General features: G+C 42.9%; 1 protein-coding gene across 1 annotated transcript in view; it reads right to left on the bottom strand.

Annotated features, from left to right (window-relative positions):
• The window catches only part of LOC134065858 (cadherin-12-like), an 88,107-nt gene that overhangs the window by 53,377 nt on the left and 14,730 nt on the right, over positions 1-20,000 (bottom strand). The window contains exon 2 of the mRNA XM_062520950.1: positions 7,118-7,412. Within this exon, the coding sequence (XP_062376934.1) occupies positions 7,118-7,412 (295 nt within the window). The remainder of the gene's footprint in view (positions 1-7,117; positions 7,413-20,000) is intronic.

The raw sequence follows: 20,000 nt of genomic DNA, 5'->3' as shown, positions 1-20,000 counted from the left end.
ACACACACACACACACTTGCTTTCAGTTGCGAACATCTCATGTCAAGCACATTGCGCTGAATAGCACTATGAAAACTGAGAGGTAGGGAGAGAATTTTGAGATTTCCACTTCACGTCTCTTCAGGGAAAACAAAAAGATGGTGAGCAAACTATAGAAACAAGGCAACAACAATCCAAATACACACACACACACACGCACACACACACACACACACACACACACACACACACACACACACACGCACAAACATTAATTACTTTGCCTGAAAGAAAATCTTTCACAAAAACAAACTCCTGCCATCCCACAGAATTAGCTGTAGAGCCTCCGTACCGGTCCCCTGTAGCTAAGTTTGTGGCTAGCGCTGCAGACTTTTATGTTTTCTTTGTTCAAACATCTGCCTGTTGGTGAGCTGATATTGTTTTCCCCACCCCATCCCCATCCCCACACCCACCACCCCCAGCACCACCAACCCTCCTTCCCTTCATCCCTTTTGACGAGATGGTTGTATACGCTTTACACAACATGCTCATCAGGCTGAGAGCACCCCAGTAGGGAACAGCTTGAGGGAGAGGGGCTGCGTTGGAGTGTGTGTGTGTGTGTGTGTGTGTGTGTGTAGGGGGAGGGGGGTGGTTGTGAATCTGATCGTCTGGTTTGTTTCATACAGGCCTTCGCTAGTGCAATGCCCCGCTGTTAGCAGATGGCTAACAATGGAATTAAAAGGCACGATGCGAGAGCGAGGTGAGAGTGTGGAGGGAAACTCGACGCTAATCCGGCGAAAACAAAGCATGCCCGCTCGTGACACCGGCATTCAAAGCCACCTCCGGAGCGGCAACGCGCTCCACTGTTGCAACGGTACACAAGTGATACGATTGTTTAGCCAGCGCATGGCTGCCTTATCCACGTTCCTGTCTGTTTATGCAAGTGCATTATTTAGCATCCTGTAAATCCCCATCCTGCAAATCATTGTGATGTGTTGTGAGTTGTGACTGGCTACATGCAACCCTGCTGCATTTTTGATGCAAGCAAAGGGATTTATTCTGTGTTAATTGAATCTCAAAGATGTTTTTTTTGTAAATCATGACCTTCTATTTGTGATTCAGATTGAAGAACAGCTCGCAGATACAAGGTACAAACACTTTGACCTTCTTTCTAGCATGATTCTTTCAACATTATCAACCTCGTTTGCAGCTTTTAGTTGTACAGTTTGGCAGTGCCAATACTGATACACTGACACATTTAGAGTTAATTAAAGTAGCTGATTGCCTTGAGGAAGGGGAACACAAGTTAGCAATCTTAAAAGGAAACTGTACTGTGGCAGAGCGACGGGTATCAAGGGTCTTCTACATACGTTTACCCATTCATTTACACCTACACTTAATTCAAATGTACCCTTGTGAAGTTAACCTTAGCCAGAGGTGATGTTACCCAGAATATTCGTAGTCTGGACACGTTGTAATATCCCACATAGGCTACCACCTGCAGAATTAGCTGACTACATTAGCTAATTGGTCCTTCTGATGTCTGATATTCCACTCCTTATCCATAACCTTACACACCATCATCAATGAGAAGAACTTGATACCACCCAAGTAGCCTAACGCCCCTGGGCACAAACCCCAAAAGGTATAATCAACCTTCATGCTGAACTTATGAGAGAATTTCTAAGACAGAACAGCAGCGTGATGTGAAAAGATCCACTTAGGCAGACACAGCATGCTACACTTAGATGAGGCTTAAAAGATATTCATCTCTGGAGGTATAACTTCAAAATATTTTTTGTGGATCTTTGTCTTCTAACGTTGGCAGAAATCTATTTTAAAACAATGTGTAGGGGTTTTCAAGTTAACGGCAATAACAGAAAGCAGAAGGATTAGAGTGAAAAATAAATGTGTGTATTATTTCAGAATGCCCTGTAGTAGGGGAGCTGGAGACAAAGAAAAGTGAAAGTCATTGCCATGATATAAACAACAATTAAAATAGTCAAAACCTTGATGCAGGATGTTTTAGTAAGCTTTTGTTCAAATGAAATGTCATACAGGTATCTTAATTGCAAGTATACTTCTAATGTTAGTGTATTGTCACCTTGATGCATTGTTGCTTTCTTCTGCATATTTACCATCGTAATAGTCAATAATTAATTTCCTTCTCTAGAGCAATTTATTCCACAGTTGTGAATATAATTGTCTGAATAGTTATAAAGGGACACATTGTGAGACACTGCTAGAAAAATAAATGAAAGCCCAGAAAAAAAGAAAAAAAAACATATTTGCATTCAGAATGCCACATTCTAATGTGATTGGCAGCTAGCTAACCGGTTTCTAATGGCCAAGCACTTCCATGCGAATATGCCAGGGCATGACCTCAATCCTGCTTAATGCACTCTACCAACAATTATAAAAACTTTAAAGTACATACGTCATATGCTGGCTCTAATTATCAATCAGCTTTTTTCCCTCATGTATGCCTTAATGCAAGAAAGTTTCAGTATATTTAGGCCTTCAATTTTGAAGGGATTCATTTCTAGTTTTCTAGTTGATAAACCATTCCATAATACTGTACATAGGGATGTAACGATTACCGGTGTGACGGTAAACCATGATAAAAATGTTGATGATAACAATTACCGCGTTCATTTCGAATATCATTATTATCACGGTTGATACTACGGTGTGGTAACCGCGTGTTTAATTCCTCCCAGCTTCATCCGAGCCTGCTTTTGACACAAGCTGGAAGGCTATTAACAAAACTTTACCTTACTAATTCTGTTTTCTAATTGATGGATTTAACCATGATTCGGATAAGGCTACACCTGCTTTTAAAGGGCGCAACATTTTCACCCCAAAACGTGCGCTGTATCATGTAGCCACTCTGCGTCTTTTTATGTAGGCCTACACGTTCACATTAAATCTAGGCTATTCCACTAACGTTATCAGGAGAATGCCGTAAAGTTTTATGTTGAGCGCTGGGTGTCACTCATTGGATATAACAGATACCAAACTCCAAATCATAAGTTAAGCTATAAGCAGCCAACATTTCCAACCAAGGAAAAAGTGAGCACAATGCCACGGTAACCTACCTACAGTAGGCTATGGAATTTAGTTCATTAGGCCTAGGCCTACTGTAGTGTTTAATTCCGAAAAAAGCTACACAGCAATCTTTTCCATCAAGGTAACTATCCCGTTAGCTCACGGGTCATGTCTATCATTAGGCTAATGTACAGTATAGCCTAGTGCTCACCAAAATCATAGAAGTTAACATTGCAAGACACTTATCTTTTCTATGATCCCAGCAATATTTTCTTTGACTTGTTAATTTTTTTAACATTCATTTTATTCAATGAAAACGGATATCATTGAACTATGCGTGACTACTTACCTAAAACCGAATAAAGGTTAATATAATTAGGCTACTTCACGTATCTCTTAAAGTGACAGGCTCTCAATTAGACCTACACAACACCCCTGTAATGTCATTAAAGACAAGTGTAATAGTTTAAAAATCAATATGAAGTATTCAAATGACTGAATATTTTTAGCTATAAGTAATTATGCAGATCCTAACATATTCTAAACTATTAGCAAAATATATAAAGTTTATGAATTCAAAATATGCAATAGAAACAAGACAAGCCATTTTCTGTGTGTGTGGAGGGTTGAGCAGAGACTAGGATTGCCACTGCTGTGAATGATCGGTATCCTGCTGAAGGCCATAAGGGTTTGCCTATATTTTTAATGTAAGAAACACTTTTTGAAACTAAAATATTTCAGCTTGTCTACACCCATCAGCGCTTTCTTAACATATTGTACACACAATTTTTAAAATACCGCAATAATACCGAAAACCGTGATAATTTTGGTCACTATAACCGTGGGGTTAAATTTTCATACCGTTACATCCCTAACTGTACATGTGACCTAATTAATAAACATCATTCCATAATACACATTTTTATCTCTGGGTGTTCCTTGCTGATACAAAAGAAAGTCCTTGTTCATTTACAATTGTGAGTTTTTTTTTTTCTTTGCACAAAATGAGGCCAAGTTTTTGTCTGGAGATCGATAAACCATTCCAGGCGAAAAACAACACAATTACGGAGTGCCAATATGCCAATAAACTGTGGTTACAGGTCATGACCCTACCCTAAGCCTCTCAAGTCGCCTGGGAAAAAAAAACAACCTTGTGAATTTTTAAATTCTCATTCTAGAAGCATCTTGAAGGTCTATTAACATGAAAAGGGTGAGGATGTTGTAATTGAGCAGACATTAATCCAAACCCATCTCCCAGGGGAAGACCTTTCCCTTTAATTTATCCTAGCAAAGTAATTAGCTTTGATTTCCCTCCCTACCAACATACACTGTTAGTGCCCTATTGAACCAACTCACTAGGAATAATCAGAGAAAAAGAAAACTTGGGAACGACCATGAGATGACCACATTTTGACCACTGCACTCTCAAGAAGAATTGAGAAAGAGTGAACGAGATAGGACGTTTCCCCATTTCGCAAGACAACATACCCTCCCTCTCTCTCTCAGTCTCGATCTCTCTCTCTCCCTCTCTCTGTCTCTATCTCTCTCTCTCCCTTTTTATATTCTCCAGTGTTCCTCTAGGGCTGTTCACTTGAGAGTGGCTAAAAAAAATACTGAGCAGACACAGACTACTGGAGCGTTGGGAGAATGCGCACTCTGCTAACTGTCCCGTTCACGCCTCTCAGCCCGAGACATCCAGCCTCCTTTGATTTGCCAGTCTATTGACAGGGGGACGGGTGGGGTGAGGGTTGAGGGGGTCGTTTTATTTCATTGCCATTCAGATCAAGGGGAAGCCAATCTCTAAGTGAATTACCTTGATCTGTCAGCCCCCGAAGGGGAAAGAAACATGAAAACGGCCTGCGTGTTGCACGCTGCACCAGGCAAGAGCTCTCTCTGTGTCCTGCACTTCATCTGTCTTTATGTCTCTCTCTCTTTCTCTCTCTCTCTCTCTCTCTCTCTCTCTCTCTTTCTCTCTCTCTCTCTCTCTCTTTCTGTCCCCCTGTCTCCATTTGCTTCTCTCTCTCCTCTCTCTTATGGAGTGAAATCTCTCTTTTATAGTCAACTGCCGGCAACACAAAAGTCATTTTATTCTTTTATTTTGTGGGATTTCTTTGGTGATGGGCGTCTCTCTGAAACTCTTCCATTTTCATACGAAAACCCTTGATAAAAGCCTTTGTTGGAGAAAAGTAGAGGAAGAAATGAGAAATGCCTTTTGTACCTCAAGAAAGGTAAAAAAAAATCCTTATGAATATCTTTATACTTTCAAGGGAATTGATTTTCTCATCAATGTCATTTCATTGCCACGGTGTTGATTTATTCTTGTACTTTTAGGGCAACTGAATACCAAAAAGTTATCTCAATTCCTAATCTGGTCAGGCAGACCCATTTTGATCTGCAAAATGGCTGCCCCCTTCTCTTTTCTTTGCCATAGTTGCCTTGGCTGTGGACACCTTGTCTCTTTGTATCTCCCTGACTGCGCATTGAGGGCTGACAGCAGGGAACCTGGTCATTTTAATTAAACCTTCGATGGAGATGGCTATCTGGCAGGCTGGCACCCACCTACTCTTTTCTACCACACCAGCATTTCACTATGTCACTCAGAGTATGAGGCCAGGTCGGACGGAATGAACTTCACTTCATTATAAAAAAGGTATGGATGGCCCAGTCCAATAACATGTTATCAGGATTTCCCTCACTAGCAGAGCCCCGGAGATTAATGAATATTACACAGTGTAAGCAGGATGGCTTGAATGAATGAGAATCGACACGGGGTGTCAGTCAGCCAAGCATCGTAATCAAACTCAAAGAGAAAGGTAGAGGGGTTTGGAAGTCATCTCTGTTTTCACTGTTGGTGACAAATAACTTATTACAGTACATAGTCAGTGGTTCTCCTAAGAAACCATTTCCCCCCTCAGCGTGATAAGGTGGGAGTTAGCAAGCAATGTTCATGGTTTGGAATCCAATTTGAAGGTTCAGGGAAGCTAATTTTGCTCAGTTACAAATGACATGGTTGTCACCTAATTGTATGGCATTACTGTATATTCTTAAGAAGTATCCAAAGGTACTGATGAGGAACATCTTGTCTCTTTGCTTTCACACACACACCTGCTGAAATTTTATTTGGGATCAACAGATTAAGTGCATATTCTTCCAAGGCTGCCCGATATGCTGCCTGTTCAAAATGGTAATGGCATCCCATCCCACAGAAATAGGCCTATCTGACCTCAACAGCTCAGAGGAGGAGAGGTCAGGATCAATGGGCTAATAATGTAATCAAATACCAATCAGATAGTGAAGGATCGAGATGCAAGGCTCTAATGAAATTCAATGGCACTTAGAGCTTAGTCCACTCATGCTTGGACAGATTCATTTTTGCGCTCTCCCACTGTGCTAACGGCTATGGCCCATTGATTTGGGATGATAAGGACCCCATATAATTCATCTCAGAAAATGGGCTTTACACTTTAGATATTACATACTACTGTAATTTATTATGAAGTGATGGTATTGTTGAGTAGCTACAACACATCACTTAAGTGTACTACAGAGATGTATTACGTCTACATTTGTCTATAACAAATTAAGCACAAATTGGGGCATTCAATATTTTCAAAGAATGATGATCTTCTAACCATCATGTCTCCTAACCATGTTTAACACCTGAGTGAACACACATATTAAAACTAATTAGGAAGCACCTAGTAAAAGCTATTCAAAATAATTGTTACACCGGCTTTAACTAGGTGTACAGATCCACAATTTCCCCTTGAGGATCAATAAAGTATCTGTCTGTCAAGGATAAAGAATCTAAATGCAGGGAGACCTCAGCATCAGTACTGAGATCCTCTGTTTTAAAGCCTTACCATAGCTTTGTCCCCATTGCATTATTTACAGAGTTTGTACTCTCCATTTAACAGATTCAGACTAACGGACTATAAACTAATTAAAGGAACAATCCCCCTGAAGCAACTGGAGATAAGTGCAATGGATGCCTTTGGCATCCAATTTCTAACGTTCTGGTGTTCTACTTGGAGGCCAAGATGTCAATGCCACAAGACCACCACTATCGTCACCGTAACTCATCCCTTACCTACTGGGGACATCTCTGGGACACTCCCTCTGTAGGGACCCTCCAGGAACTTGGGCTCGTTGTCGTTGATGTCCTGAACCTTGATGACGAACTCCGACTCAGGCTCCAGGGCCCGGCCGGTGTTCATGTCCACGGCCTGGGCGCGGAGCGTGTAGTAGGGCTTCTCCTCGCGGTCCAGGCTCCGCAGGGCGTGGATGTCGCCGGTCGTCTGGTCGATGGTGAAGATGGTGCCGGCGCCATCGCCCGAGAGGGTGTACTTCACATCACTGTCCCCTCTGTCCAAGTCGGTGTGAAGCTGAGGACATGCAGCAAAACAAATACAACTCCAGTTAAACACAGTGGGTCGGTGCATTTACTCAGTATGCAATCAGACAACCTTTGTATTTCATTTATAAGTAGGGTGTTTTTTTTTGGTTTACGAAGTGCCTTCTATCGATCTTATTGACCTGTTTGGATGAAGTAGTTCTCAGTGTACTATGAATACAAATGAAAAAAAAAATCCACTGGTTAAATGTAACTGAAAAAAGGACTTTAATTCCCTTACAAGTAAACAAACAAGAAATAACCCAGAATAAATTTAACACGAGGGTGCATTTAAAGTTTACAAATGTGCTTTGAGGTCCATAGTTGAACTCTCACAACCAATAGAACGTGTATTTTTCTTCCTCCATAACTGTATGGTCCTTCATCATACTACTATCTCCCTATCTCCTCTTTTCTTTGCTCACTGCCATTCTGTCTTGACTTTGACTGAAATGTGTCAATAGTTCACTCAACCTTTCTTTTTCTTCTCGCTCTTGTGGTTCTCCACCACTCATACTCGCCAGAGAGAGCAGTACGAATCAAGACTGGCACTCCAGAGGAGTGGGCTCGTTCAAGCATTTCCGACTCGTGTTTGTTGGGCAAACACCTTTTCTCCCTCTTCCTCTCTTTTCCTCACTCCCTCGCTCTGCCTCTAGCGCCAAACGCTGGGTGTGAAGTCGAAGTCGGACAGCAAATGTGTGGACAAACCGCTTAAAAAAAAAAAAAAAAAAAAAGGAAATCAGTGAAGCGGGACTTATACACACAGCCTCCGCGACAGTTGCCCTGTGAAAGCAAACTGCTGAAGCTGCTTTAACATTTAAACAAGGAGGGGGAAATCTCTGCTGAATTATCCATTGGGGATGGATTTGTGGGAGGCCTGGAAGGCTCTAGGAAGCGGAAGAATAGCACTTTGTCAGGAAGGACAATATGAGAGTAATGACCCAGTTGGAGGCAAAAGGGGAAAATAGTGCCACAGACACAGTGGATGGGTGCTGCCCTCGCCATATTCCTCTGAGCTCCGAGTCGAGCGCTGGCATCAGCCGAAAGGCCACTTGAACCCTAAGACACATGTCAAACAAAACACCAAGAAATGTAATTTCAAGCGCCAAACAGAAGGCTTTGCAGAAGGTGGCCTTTGAGTTGGTACTGTATGTGTGTGTGTGTGTGTGTGTGTGTGTGTGTGTGTGTGTGGAGGTGTTGAATGGAGGTTACACGGTACAAGAAACAAAGAACAAAACAGCTCAAAAGTGTAGAAATACTTTTGAGACAAATTATACTGTGTGGGCCTTTCTCAGTCAACTTTGTATCCTGTGGAAACTGAAAGGATAAACCCCTTCACCCTGCAATATTTTGACAGTATCCACGCTATTCATAATTCAAAATGGCAATGAATAAATCAATAATTTATTTTCTCTCATTTATATTTCCCATTCACATTGAACTATTTTGGCCATCAAATTAGAATGGTTTCGCTAAAGCCCTATAAAATGGCTTTTTCCTCCTCTCTAAAAACAAATGATGGAAAAATTCTAAATAATAAAACCTTCTCTTTCTGACCTCTTTGTGTCATGTTTCCTGCAGAAAGAACTTATTTTGGTGTAACTCAAAGTTTGGGTCTGCATTCTAGCCTGGGGGTCATCGATGAGATCAAACTCGCTCTATCTACCAGTCTCCATCGCTGTTTCCCTGCGTCACTCTCCGATGACTCGACGGCTTTATTGCCTCAGGGGGAGGCCTGTGTTGACGGGTGGATGATGGGCTGCTCCTACTGCTAGTTTTAACTCTCTGTCTGTGACACACGCCAGCTCAGCCAACATGCGGGTGACCGTGTGTTTGTGTGTTTGTGTGTTTGTGTGTGTGTGTGTGTGTGTGTGTGATATTTCAGCAGCACTAACTGATGCTCTTCCTGTTCATCAGATGCACTGTGTGTTGTTCTGTCTTTCTCTTAGAACTCTGCAAACTTGAGAAATTACTAACTTTAACATACTTATACTCGTCCAGGGGCCTGTACTACGAAGCGGGGTTACTGGCTTAGCTGGGTAACTTCGAGAGTAAGTTGATCACGTGTGGCGTAACTTCCCGGTTAACCCGTACTACGAAAGGTGGATAGGTTTTAACCGAGGTATGCTGCCATGGCAATTTACGCTGCATCTCAAACCTGCTCCGAGCAGGTTATGATCTTGGTTAACCCGAGGTTTGCGGTTAACCACACCCCACAATGTCGACGTAGGCTACTTTGAAGATACATTATTGGAGCGCAAATTGTAAGCGCCTCTCTTCGCAAGGCGAGGGTTTGTAAAGACCGCCAGAATCTTTCTCCATATAATATTCTCTATGAAAGATAGCCTATACATTCTCAGCCGAAGGAATTTGTTGCATTTGTCAGCTGATCGAGGCAAAGTGGAGGCTATAAGCATTGGCAATATAACATTTTCATAATTAAGAAATATTAATGCAAGCTATAACTAGGCCTATAAACCTTCTGAATGTTTTTGAGTTTCATTTTCACCTGCTGCCAGCGGCACTGCCGTTGCATCTAAAATGTTCACAGGATAGGCATACACTAAATCAGTCAATGGGGCTAAACATTCAATTATCCTTTATTAATATTTATTAATATACATGGCATGAATTGTGTTGCATCCGTAGGACTCTTATGAACTCAAAATGTATTTATTTCAACACATTTCAGACATTCCGCAAGCTATTAATCCTCCGTAATACATAGGCTATTTAAGGAACATGAAATAAAACTTTACTTTCATATATCCGCTCTGCAATAGCCTACGTTGCCAACAGCCTTGTCTTGCTTTGTTTGCTGCTGACGTATTTGATGTATCGTAAAGTGGGTTTTAATCTCGCAACTTTTTATAATCATTGCGCATTGCTTATCCGTAAAATAACGTGATCGCGTCATCATTAAAAGTGCTGATTTGCGCTGCAACCCGCCCATTTTATGTGAACGCGCACCAACTCCGATGAGGTTAACCCCAGTTCAACAAATCAACTTCTTACTCAGCATCGTAGTACCGATTAACACCAATGAAGATAACCAGGTTTTGTCAACCCCGAGGGGTATTTCACAAAAGCAGAATTAAGACATCCAAGATAATCGATAAAGCCAGGTTTGACATAGCGTCCTCTAGTCATCCTTGCTAAACTCGTTTCACTAACGCCAATCCAGGATGAACAGGAGCGTCTATGTCAAGCCAGGTGTAAGTTATTCGGGATGTGTGCGCGTTCTCGTTTCTCCCCCAAATAACTCACGGTTGGAATAAAAAAGACGCAAAAAATAGCGTCTTGCACACAAAGTTAACAACCGCTTTTGATATAGACAACAACGAGGTATAAAGTTTTACTTTTTTGGATGGGGAATCATGATTATTTCTGTTACATTGCGGGAGTAGGTGTGGCAGACCAACTGAATGCAAATTTACGTATGCACCCACGTGTGAGAGCTTCCTTGTCTCGACACGCAACGTCATTAAGAAAGCGCTTGCCTCCGCAAAGATGCACAAAGTATGACTATATATATCTTTATTCTGTCTTTAAACCAAATTAGTTGAAAACACCTTCGAAATATGTCCCCTCCACTTCCAATCAACTACTACAGTAGGCTATTCATCAAACGTCAGTCAAAAAAAGATGCAAACAACGATTTTGTAATTAATTATAAGGCCACCATAATTTAAATGATATCTAAATGGTATTGGGCAGACATTCTGTTGTGTTTTGCGAGTAAATGCAAGTAGCAAATAGTATATAAATGGAATACAGCTCTTTCAAAAATCGCATGCAGGTCTGATTTGAATGACAGCTAGCTGAACCAATCAGATAATGTAATTACCATTAGAATTAACTTAACATTAGAATCTTGGCTGTTAGCCTGGTCGGGAGCAGGCTAGCTTCAGAGAATAAATTCCCATGGCAACTTATGTAGCATCTCTTTTGTGAAACCGAGTCAAGGGTAAGTTCATCCAGGATAACCAAAAAATCCTGGCTTAATCCCTTATCTAGGTTTTGTGAAACACCCCTCCGGTTTAGCAAAGTAACCCTGGGTTACATCTCGGTAGGTTGAGCTCCCTTCGTAGTACAGGCCCCAGAGGTGCCACTTGTGTCTGCACATGTGTGTGCCGGAATGTGCCATAGATATCGGAGAAACTCACATAACATCATTTTATTGTTATCATATTTTTCCTCATCAAAACAATTAACCAGGAAGTAAACTGAAATGACCATGGAAAATTTGTATGGAAGTCATTTCCTGTTCAGGGTGCATTAGTAAACAAACAACGTCTATGTTTTTTGCCCACATATTTTTAATGTTTTTTTTCTCATGTTTGAGTATATAGTTGGTTAAAATGAAATGGTAATAATACTATTAGGTTGTGCTGAAAGGGATATAAGATAGTCAGTACTTCACATTCCTGAGACCTCAATACAGTCGTTGAAGCATAGTAATGCAAAACACTACAAAAATGCTGAGTTTTAATGCTTAAACTAGCCACTATTTGCTTTTTATTAAGTAAAACAAAATCAATTGCTCCTGTGTATGATATGTGCTACTGTATATAAATAAACTAGCCTTTGCCAGTGGATATATCCGAGATGTAGCCACGTAGTTTGTAATAAAATTAAGTGTGTGTATGGGGCATACAGCTGGGAGTATGGATGCGAGTGCATTCATTTTGTATATGTGTGCTTTTATGCCTGTGTCATTTTGTAGACTATAAAATTGCTTCCTTGCACATTTTATTTGCAATTCAGTGTCCGTCAGCTATTTACAATGCAGGTTAGTGTAAACACACAATTTGTCAAAAGAGGATCATTAAACAGCAGGCTCCGGCATCTCGCTCAGACTCTGCAGTGCGCTAGCTAGGCTATACTCCACAGCCAGGCAGAAGCCCTTAATAATGCACAGAAGCCCTGAGGCCTCTCCGCAGAGTTACGGCCCAGCTATAGACGTTCACATTTCCATTGTCTGAACAGATTTAAGTTTGACCCGGGCGGGCTCAGCGGGGTCTCCCCGGCCCAGCGGAGCATGTGAGCGGTGCCGTCAGCCGGAGCGGAGAGAGAGAGAGAGAGCGAGAGAGAGCACCTAGACCTCCAACTTCACCGACGACGACTCGCCAGCGAGGCCGCGGAGAATACGAATCTCCCACACACACACACACACACACACACACACACATATATACATACACACACACACACACACACACACACACACACACACACACACACACACACACACACACACACACACACACACACACACACACACACACACACACACGCACACACACACACCACACACACACACACAATCTATTCATCTTTTCACCACCCTGGCCTTGCCTTTTATCACCACACAATTAGAAGACACAAGAAAGGGAGGAGGAATTAAAAAAGGGGGCTATTGAGAGAAAATAGAGAGGAGAGGGTGAAAAAAATGAGAAAAGCCAACTGCGCTCGTTAACTGGCGCAGGAAAAGTTGGGTGATACTAATTAAAAATTCCATTAGTCTAACAATAGTAATCAGTGGCATAAAGGGATTCATTAAGAGAGGGGAGGAACACAGGAGCCAGGCAGTGAGTCTACTGCAGCACATCCTGAGAGGGAGGCTAGTGGAGGCTAGTGGGCTCCACACACAGCTCTGCATTATCTCAGTCTATCTCACTCTCTCCATCCATGTGGACACATCACTTAGCCTGCTCTTCTGTGTGTGTGTGTGTCTGTCTGTCTGTCTGTCTGTCTGTCTGTGCAGCACACACAGCCATCTCACTCTCTCTCTCCATCCATGTGGACACATCACTTAGCCTGCTCTTCTGTGTGTGTGTCTGTCTGTCTGTCTCTCTGTGCAACACATTCTGAGAGAGAGACCAGTGGGCTCCACACACAGCTCTGCATTATCTCAGTCTATCTCACTCCCTCCATCCATGTGGACACATCACTTAGCCTGCTCTTCTGTGTGTCTGTGTGTCTGTCTGTGCAGCACATTCTGAGAGAGAGACTAGACAGCTGTACAGTGTACACACAGCCATGATCTCACTCTCTCTCTCCATCCATGTGGACACATCACTTAGCCTGCTCTTCTGTGTGTGTGTGTGTGTGTGTGTGTCTGTCTGTCTGTCTGTCTCTCTGTGCAACACATCCTGAGAGAGAGGCTAGTGGGCTCCACACACAGCTCTGCATTATCTCAGTCTATCTCACTCTCTCCATCCATGTGGACACATCACTTAGCCTGCTCTTCTGTGTGTGTGTGTGTGTGTGTGTGTGTGTGTGTGTGTCTGTCTGTCTGTCTGTCTGTCTGTCTGTCTGTCTGTCTGTCTGTCCTGCACATTCTGAGAGAGGGAATTAGTCAGCTGTGCACACAGCCATCTCACTCTCTCATCCATCCCTGCATGCTTTTCTGTCTGTCTGTCTGTCTGTCTGTCTCTGTCTCTGCAGCACATCCTGAGAGAGAGACTACACTCTACACACAGCTCCTAGTTAACTCCATCTATCTCACTCTCTCCGTCCATGTGGACATATCTCTCAGCCTGCTCTTCTGTCTGTCTGTTTCTGTGTGTGCCCGTCTACCTACCTGGCTGTCTCCGTAGCACACCCAGACAGAGAGAGAGAGAGACCAGCTGGCTCCACACATCTCTTTGTTCACTCCATCTATCTCACTATGACCATCCATGTGGACACACATGTGGCTATCTTGTGGTTTTGCTGTAGGCAGATACTTCTGTACAGTACTTCAGAAGGATGTTCAGGTATCTGTACTTTACTGGATTATTTATTTTTCTAGCCGTGTTTTAGTCTCACTTCTCGACATTTTAGCAGAAACATCTGTGTTTTCTGTGCAGGTAACAAGCTACAGTAAGATGCCACAGAGGTCGCCAGGTACCTTTCAGAGCTAATAATAACATTTGAAGTGAAACAGATGTTTCAGAATTTAAAAAAACAACAACAAAGAATTGAGAACTTCTTCCTCAAGACAAGTGCATGAGTGCTTACAGTGGTTCAGTTTAGACATGTCAGCATCTGCTGTGTGCGAGAGTTTTGATAAAGGGGACTTGAGCACAGTTCTTGCCATCATCAGCAATTCCACTGACAGACAAATTCTACTGACAGTAAGATGTCCTCCCAAGGACAAACCTGTCTGTAACAAACATCACATGATGAAGTTATATTCCTGGCCATCACCTTCTCCTGTGAGGTCCTGCAGGAAGAAATGTCCTGTCAGCAGACAGTGTGCCTATAAAGGTACTTAGCTAGAGAACAGTAGGCCTAGATTTCTAGTCTCCTTGAGATTAATGAATGAGTTGATGTGTCAGTGTTTTCAATTACAGTATAACATTCCTTATATCCAGTAACACCCACAATGACCATATGTGGAGTTCAGTCGTATCTTTAGGTGGGCATTCAGTTGGCTTCAAGTAATAGCTTCAGATCATTCCTAAGTAGCCAACAGCAAAGATCATTATGCAATATTTAAATATAAATATAAAGCAATTTCTTTGGTCTTTACTGACATAGATTTTGTAAATGTTACGGTGAAACATGCATGGTTTATTCAGATGACCTTGTTATTGTAATCACAAATATATGTTTATAAATTTAGGTTATTTGTGTGGTGTCTGCCACACATTTCTGGCTTAGTGCTTGCTGGTGAAGTGCTGATGTGAACAAGTTGTACATTGTAAGAGAACTATACACTGTACAACTGCCCTCATCAACAGTGTCATCAATGTAACCTCATCAAATGTGTTAGCTTACATTGGTAAAATTAATGAAGCACACCAGCTGTTAACGCATGGTTAACCAACATTGGGGTCTGTGTCGGCTCGACGTGTGTATTGTTGCTGTTTTGAGGAGGTGCTCTTCAGGTTATGGTGCAACGATGTTGTAAACACAAAACGATAAACTAGACTTACGTCTACTCAATCTCTCTCTCTCTCTCTCTCTGTCTCTCTCTCTTTCTGTGTGTTTTTTTCAGCTAGAAACAATAGAGACGTTGTTTTGTCATTGTGTAGAATGTACACTCTGCATATTCTACTGGGGACCAAACGTGATAAAGTTGATGACATTCTGTTGCTGCCATAAGGTGTAGGCATGTTTTTACAGAGCAGTGAGAAACAAGGAGATTGTGTTCGATCGTCCCAAGCTTAGATCAAATATAATCAAGGCATTGTTATGCAAATTCAATAATGCAAAACATAAATTGAGTTGATGAAAAAGACCATGTGCAGTGAAAGTGAATTAGGTAGCTGAAGAGGACGGGAAAATGCCGGTTGCAATAGAAAGAGAAAGTCAGACAGACACACAGAGAGAGAGAGAGAGAGAGAGAGAGAGAGAGAGAGAGAGAGAGAGAGAGAGAGAGAGAGAGAGAGAGAAGGAGAAACAGATCACTGTGGGAATAGATAGAGAGAGAGTAAACTCAGGCACAGAGAATGGATCATATAGACACAAAATGGCGTAGAGTGAATGAGAGAGTGATAGTCACAAGAAAAAAAAAAACAAGAGTGACACTGAGATAATACAAAAGAGAGTGAGTGAGAGAGAGAGATAGAGAGATGGGGAGAGATAAAGAGATGGAGGGAGAGAGAGAGAGAGAGAGAGAGAGAGAGAGAGAGAGAGAGAGAGAGAGAGAGAGAGAGACTGTGAGCACTGAAGCGTTACAGGCGTCTGGCTTCATTACTGTGGATACGCAGTGCAGTCGACACAGGTTCCAACCGTCTCGTGGCAGACCGGAATATGGCATACTGACATAAGAACTCCAAACGTTGAATGTGAACCCAACCACATTTCCACCACACTTTCCTCATTATGGAAGACTGGGATATATGGCACGCCGGCAAAAGAACCCCAATGATGGATGTGAACCCAACCACACTTTCACCACACTTTCCTCATCAAAAAGGACCCAGGAAATGGTATAGCTCCAGTTTCCCAGAGTTAGGGGGGGGGAAACTTAAAAATAAATAATTGAAAAAAAAATCTCACTCAGTATTTTTGTTGCTTCAGGCTTGTGGATGCACTAATTGGCATAATTCCTCAAGCAAGAGGGTAGAAAACATGAATGAAATCAGATGATGTGCTTGTTTCTTCGGAGACGAATGCCCAGAGGTGCCCAGCATGCCTGGCTCAGACGAACTCCTCGCTCACTTCATTCACTTTGGTTTGGAAGTGTTCCACTCTTGGATTCCAAACAGGGCTGAGCGAGTGGATAATGAGGACTGATCCAGATTAAATTCAAAGCGGCTCGATGCAGTTTGTAAATCAACTTTAGTGGGGAGTCATGGCACAATATCCTTTACCCCAAAAGGAGTATGCAATTATGCTGAGATTTCTGATGAAAGCACCGCCCAACAATCCCTTGCCAAACCCCCATGACAGCAGAATACTTTTCATGGATTTCACTCCAATTGAAACATTGTCCATGTCATCAGTTAAGCATCCCTCCCAGGCTCAATGATTGATAGCCCTTAAAAACATGATAATGATAATATCTCATCCAAGTCAGACTACAGTTCTAGCAACAACCCAACTGGACCTTTGGTGGATGAAGGAAAAGTATGCACTGAAGTACTTTCATGGTAAACTTTTACTCTGAACTTTTTGTTTTTCAACCCTTTTTGTGCCAAGAAACCATTACTTGGCTGCATTGTTGGAAACCAGACAGGTGTCTGAAAAAAAACCCTTATAGAATGCCCCCTGAACAAAAGGAGCAATTCAAATGACTCCTGGACACCTGTGGTTCCAGCGTTGTTTACAGTCAGAGGCCGCCGGTCTGACGAGAGACTCATTATCATCGGCCGGTTGCTCTTACTTGACATGAACCCTCTAGAAGCTTCTTCAGGCTTTCGGCTTTTGTTTAGAAATGGATTTTAAAGACATTGTGTTGGGGTGCAATGAGGGGAGGAAGAGAGAGAAAACACGGGAAAGAGAAAATGGAAACAAAAGAGGGGAGAGGAGTCTGTCTGTGTCTGTGTGTGTGTGTGTGTGTGTGTGTGTGTGTGTTTATGTGTGTTAGAAAGAGTCTGTGAAAAAAGATAGTCTTTGTGTGTGCGTTTGTTTGTGTGTGTGTGTGTGTGTGTGTGTGTGTGTGTGTGTGTTTGTTTGTTTGTTTGTTTGTTTGTTTGTTTGTTTGTTTGTTTGTTTGTGTGTGTGGGGGGGTAGGGGTGTGTGTGTGGGGGGTGTATGTGTGTGTGTGCATGTATGTGTGTGTGTCATGTGTGCGTGTGCTTTGGTGGCAGCTGTGTTTAGTGGCCCTGGTGCCTCCGAGGCATCGGTCACTTGGCATTGATCACGGCTGCAGAGTCCTGATCGATTCCGTGTCCTCACACACACCTGGCTCATCAGGGCCAAGACAATCTCGCCGCTCAAGGACCCTATCGAGTTACAGGCCATCTGTATGTGTGTATACTTGAGTGACTTTGTGTGTGTGTGTGTGTGTGTGTGTGTGTGTGTGTGTGTGTGTTCATTTCAGAGCAAGCATTAAGTTCACACTGAATGTGTGTGGTGCATTTGCAGTTAAATGTATTTGTATGCAGATGCATATGGGAAGGATTCATTAAAAATGTGTGTGTATGTGTGTGTGTTTGTTTTACTGCCTTATGTAAATGTATTGGGGCTCGTCTCTTTGTTATTGGACTGTGTCCCTATGGAGCTGGGTCATGTGTGTGCAGGGGCTGGGGCCGGGGGTTGGGTTGTTGTTCCGTGGCCAGGCAGGTCCCCCGGCCCCTCATGGGCCATGCAGAGCACGAGGGCATTGATTAAGCCGAGTGATTAAGGTGCAAATGTGGTCAACATCTGCAGAGTGCTCGGTAATTGGACCAGAGAAAGCTAGATTATGTGTGTGCTGCAAGTAGGGAATGCATATGCTGCGGGAGATTGTGTTAACGCGCAGTGATGAGAAGGAATTTATGTAAACTACTCAGTCCCCCCCCCCCCCCCCTCTCTCTGTGCACGTGTGTGTGTGTATCTGTTATGTGTGTGCGTCACGTAAACTATTCTCTCTCTCTCTCTCTCTCTCTCTCTCTCTCTGTGTGCATGTGTGTGTGTGTTTGTGTGTGTGCGTGTGTGTGTGCGTGTGTGTGTGTGTGTGTGTGTGTGTGTGTGTGTGTGTGTGTGTGTGTGTGTGTGTGTGTGTGTGTGTGTGAAGGAAACAGAATGAGCAGAAAGCAAAGTAAAGCTCTAGGGAAATAGAGAACATCATACATTCATAACAGACAGAGCTGATCAGTGGAAATATTCATGTATGTGTCCATATTGTTAGATTTGTCTGTGTGTGCACACATGATGGGAAATGACAAGAGTGTGTGTGTGCGGGACATTGTGTTTTGTCTGCGCTCGTCTGTGTCATCTATTACGGGCCGGTAGCGACTGCTTCAGCTGTCGAATCACCGTCCATTTAGGACCGGCTCTGTCTCACCTGGTGACAGTCGACCAACACATATCGAAAAACGAAAAACTGCCTTTCCGCCTCTCAGACGGAGAGAAAGCGGAAAGAGGGATGGAGTGATGGAGCAAGAGAGGAACGGAGTGCGCAGCGGAGAAATGAGGGATGTAAATCCCGCGGCGGACAAATGAAGTCTGGCAGACGCGAGTCTCACCCCGCCGAGCTCTCCGCGCCGTCGCTGATAAGAACTGACAGAGAGCGTTCACATAGATCTTCCTCTCTCTCTCTCTCTCTCTCTCTCTCTCTTTCTCCGTTTCTGCGCTTTACCTCCGTCTTTCCAGGCCCAATATCTCAACTTCCGCACCATCAGATCGTATCTCGCACGGCACAATTCAAACTCTTATCTGATCTCGGGAGGGTTTAATACCTGCGGGGAGAACGTATGGAGATTTCTCTGTAGTCAGATTCCTGCAGCTATTAGCAGGTGCAACAGCATTTTGAAGTTTATGTCTTTTCATGCCGACGTCTTCCCCCGGAAGCGTCTAGAGAAAAACATGCGCCAAGCTACATCGGTAAAGTTGCTCAATCTTCTTCGAACACTCCCACCGTCTGGGGAAAGATTCCCTCAATAATACATCTCAATTGTTTCTTTCTTTTTTTCGCCTCTCTCCTTCTCTCTGCCTTGACATTTCAGAAATGTCTACTTTTTTTTTTATCAGATATAGTGAAGACATTGTGCCCCGGCGCTTAATAATGTGCAGTACCTGCACAGAGACAGCGAGAATAGATGCACTTTTAGCCAGACGTGATTCATCTCTGTCAGCCCAGTGATAGAAACTGCTCGAGAGGCTCGGTAAGTGATACTGATTGGGGCATTAGCATTTGTGAAACGCGGCTCTTAGAGGAATTCAAGCAGAAATCTCATTATTAAAATGGATATAACAATATATGAAAAGGTAGCATATTGGCAGAATAGATGAACGACATCATTATTCCTCCCCTTACTCCCACCCCCCCCAACACACACACACACACACACGCACAGATCACGTGACTGCCGACGTTATTCATCAGCGTTCATTACTATTCTGTTGGACTGCGATGCCTTAATGCGCGTGAGCGCTTTTTGTTGGGATTAGCAGCGAAACCTGACGCGTGTGCAGAGCAGGAGTAATCCTGTCAGCCGAT

The sequence above is a fragment of the Sardina pilchardus genome, chromosome 19 (genome assembly GCF_963854185.1).
Source record: "Sardina pilchardus chromosome 19, fSarPil1.1, whole genome shotgun sequence".
NCBI classification, from domain to species: domain Eukaryota; kingdom Metazoa; phylum Chordata; class Actinopteri; order Clupeiformes; family Clupeidae; genus Sardina; species Sardina pilchardus.
This window is presented reverse-complemented; position numbering and strand designations above follow the sequence as displayed.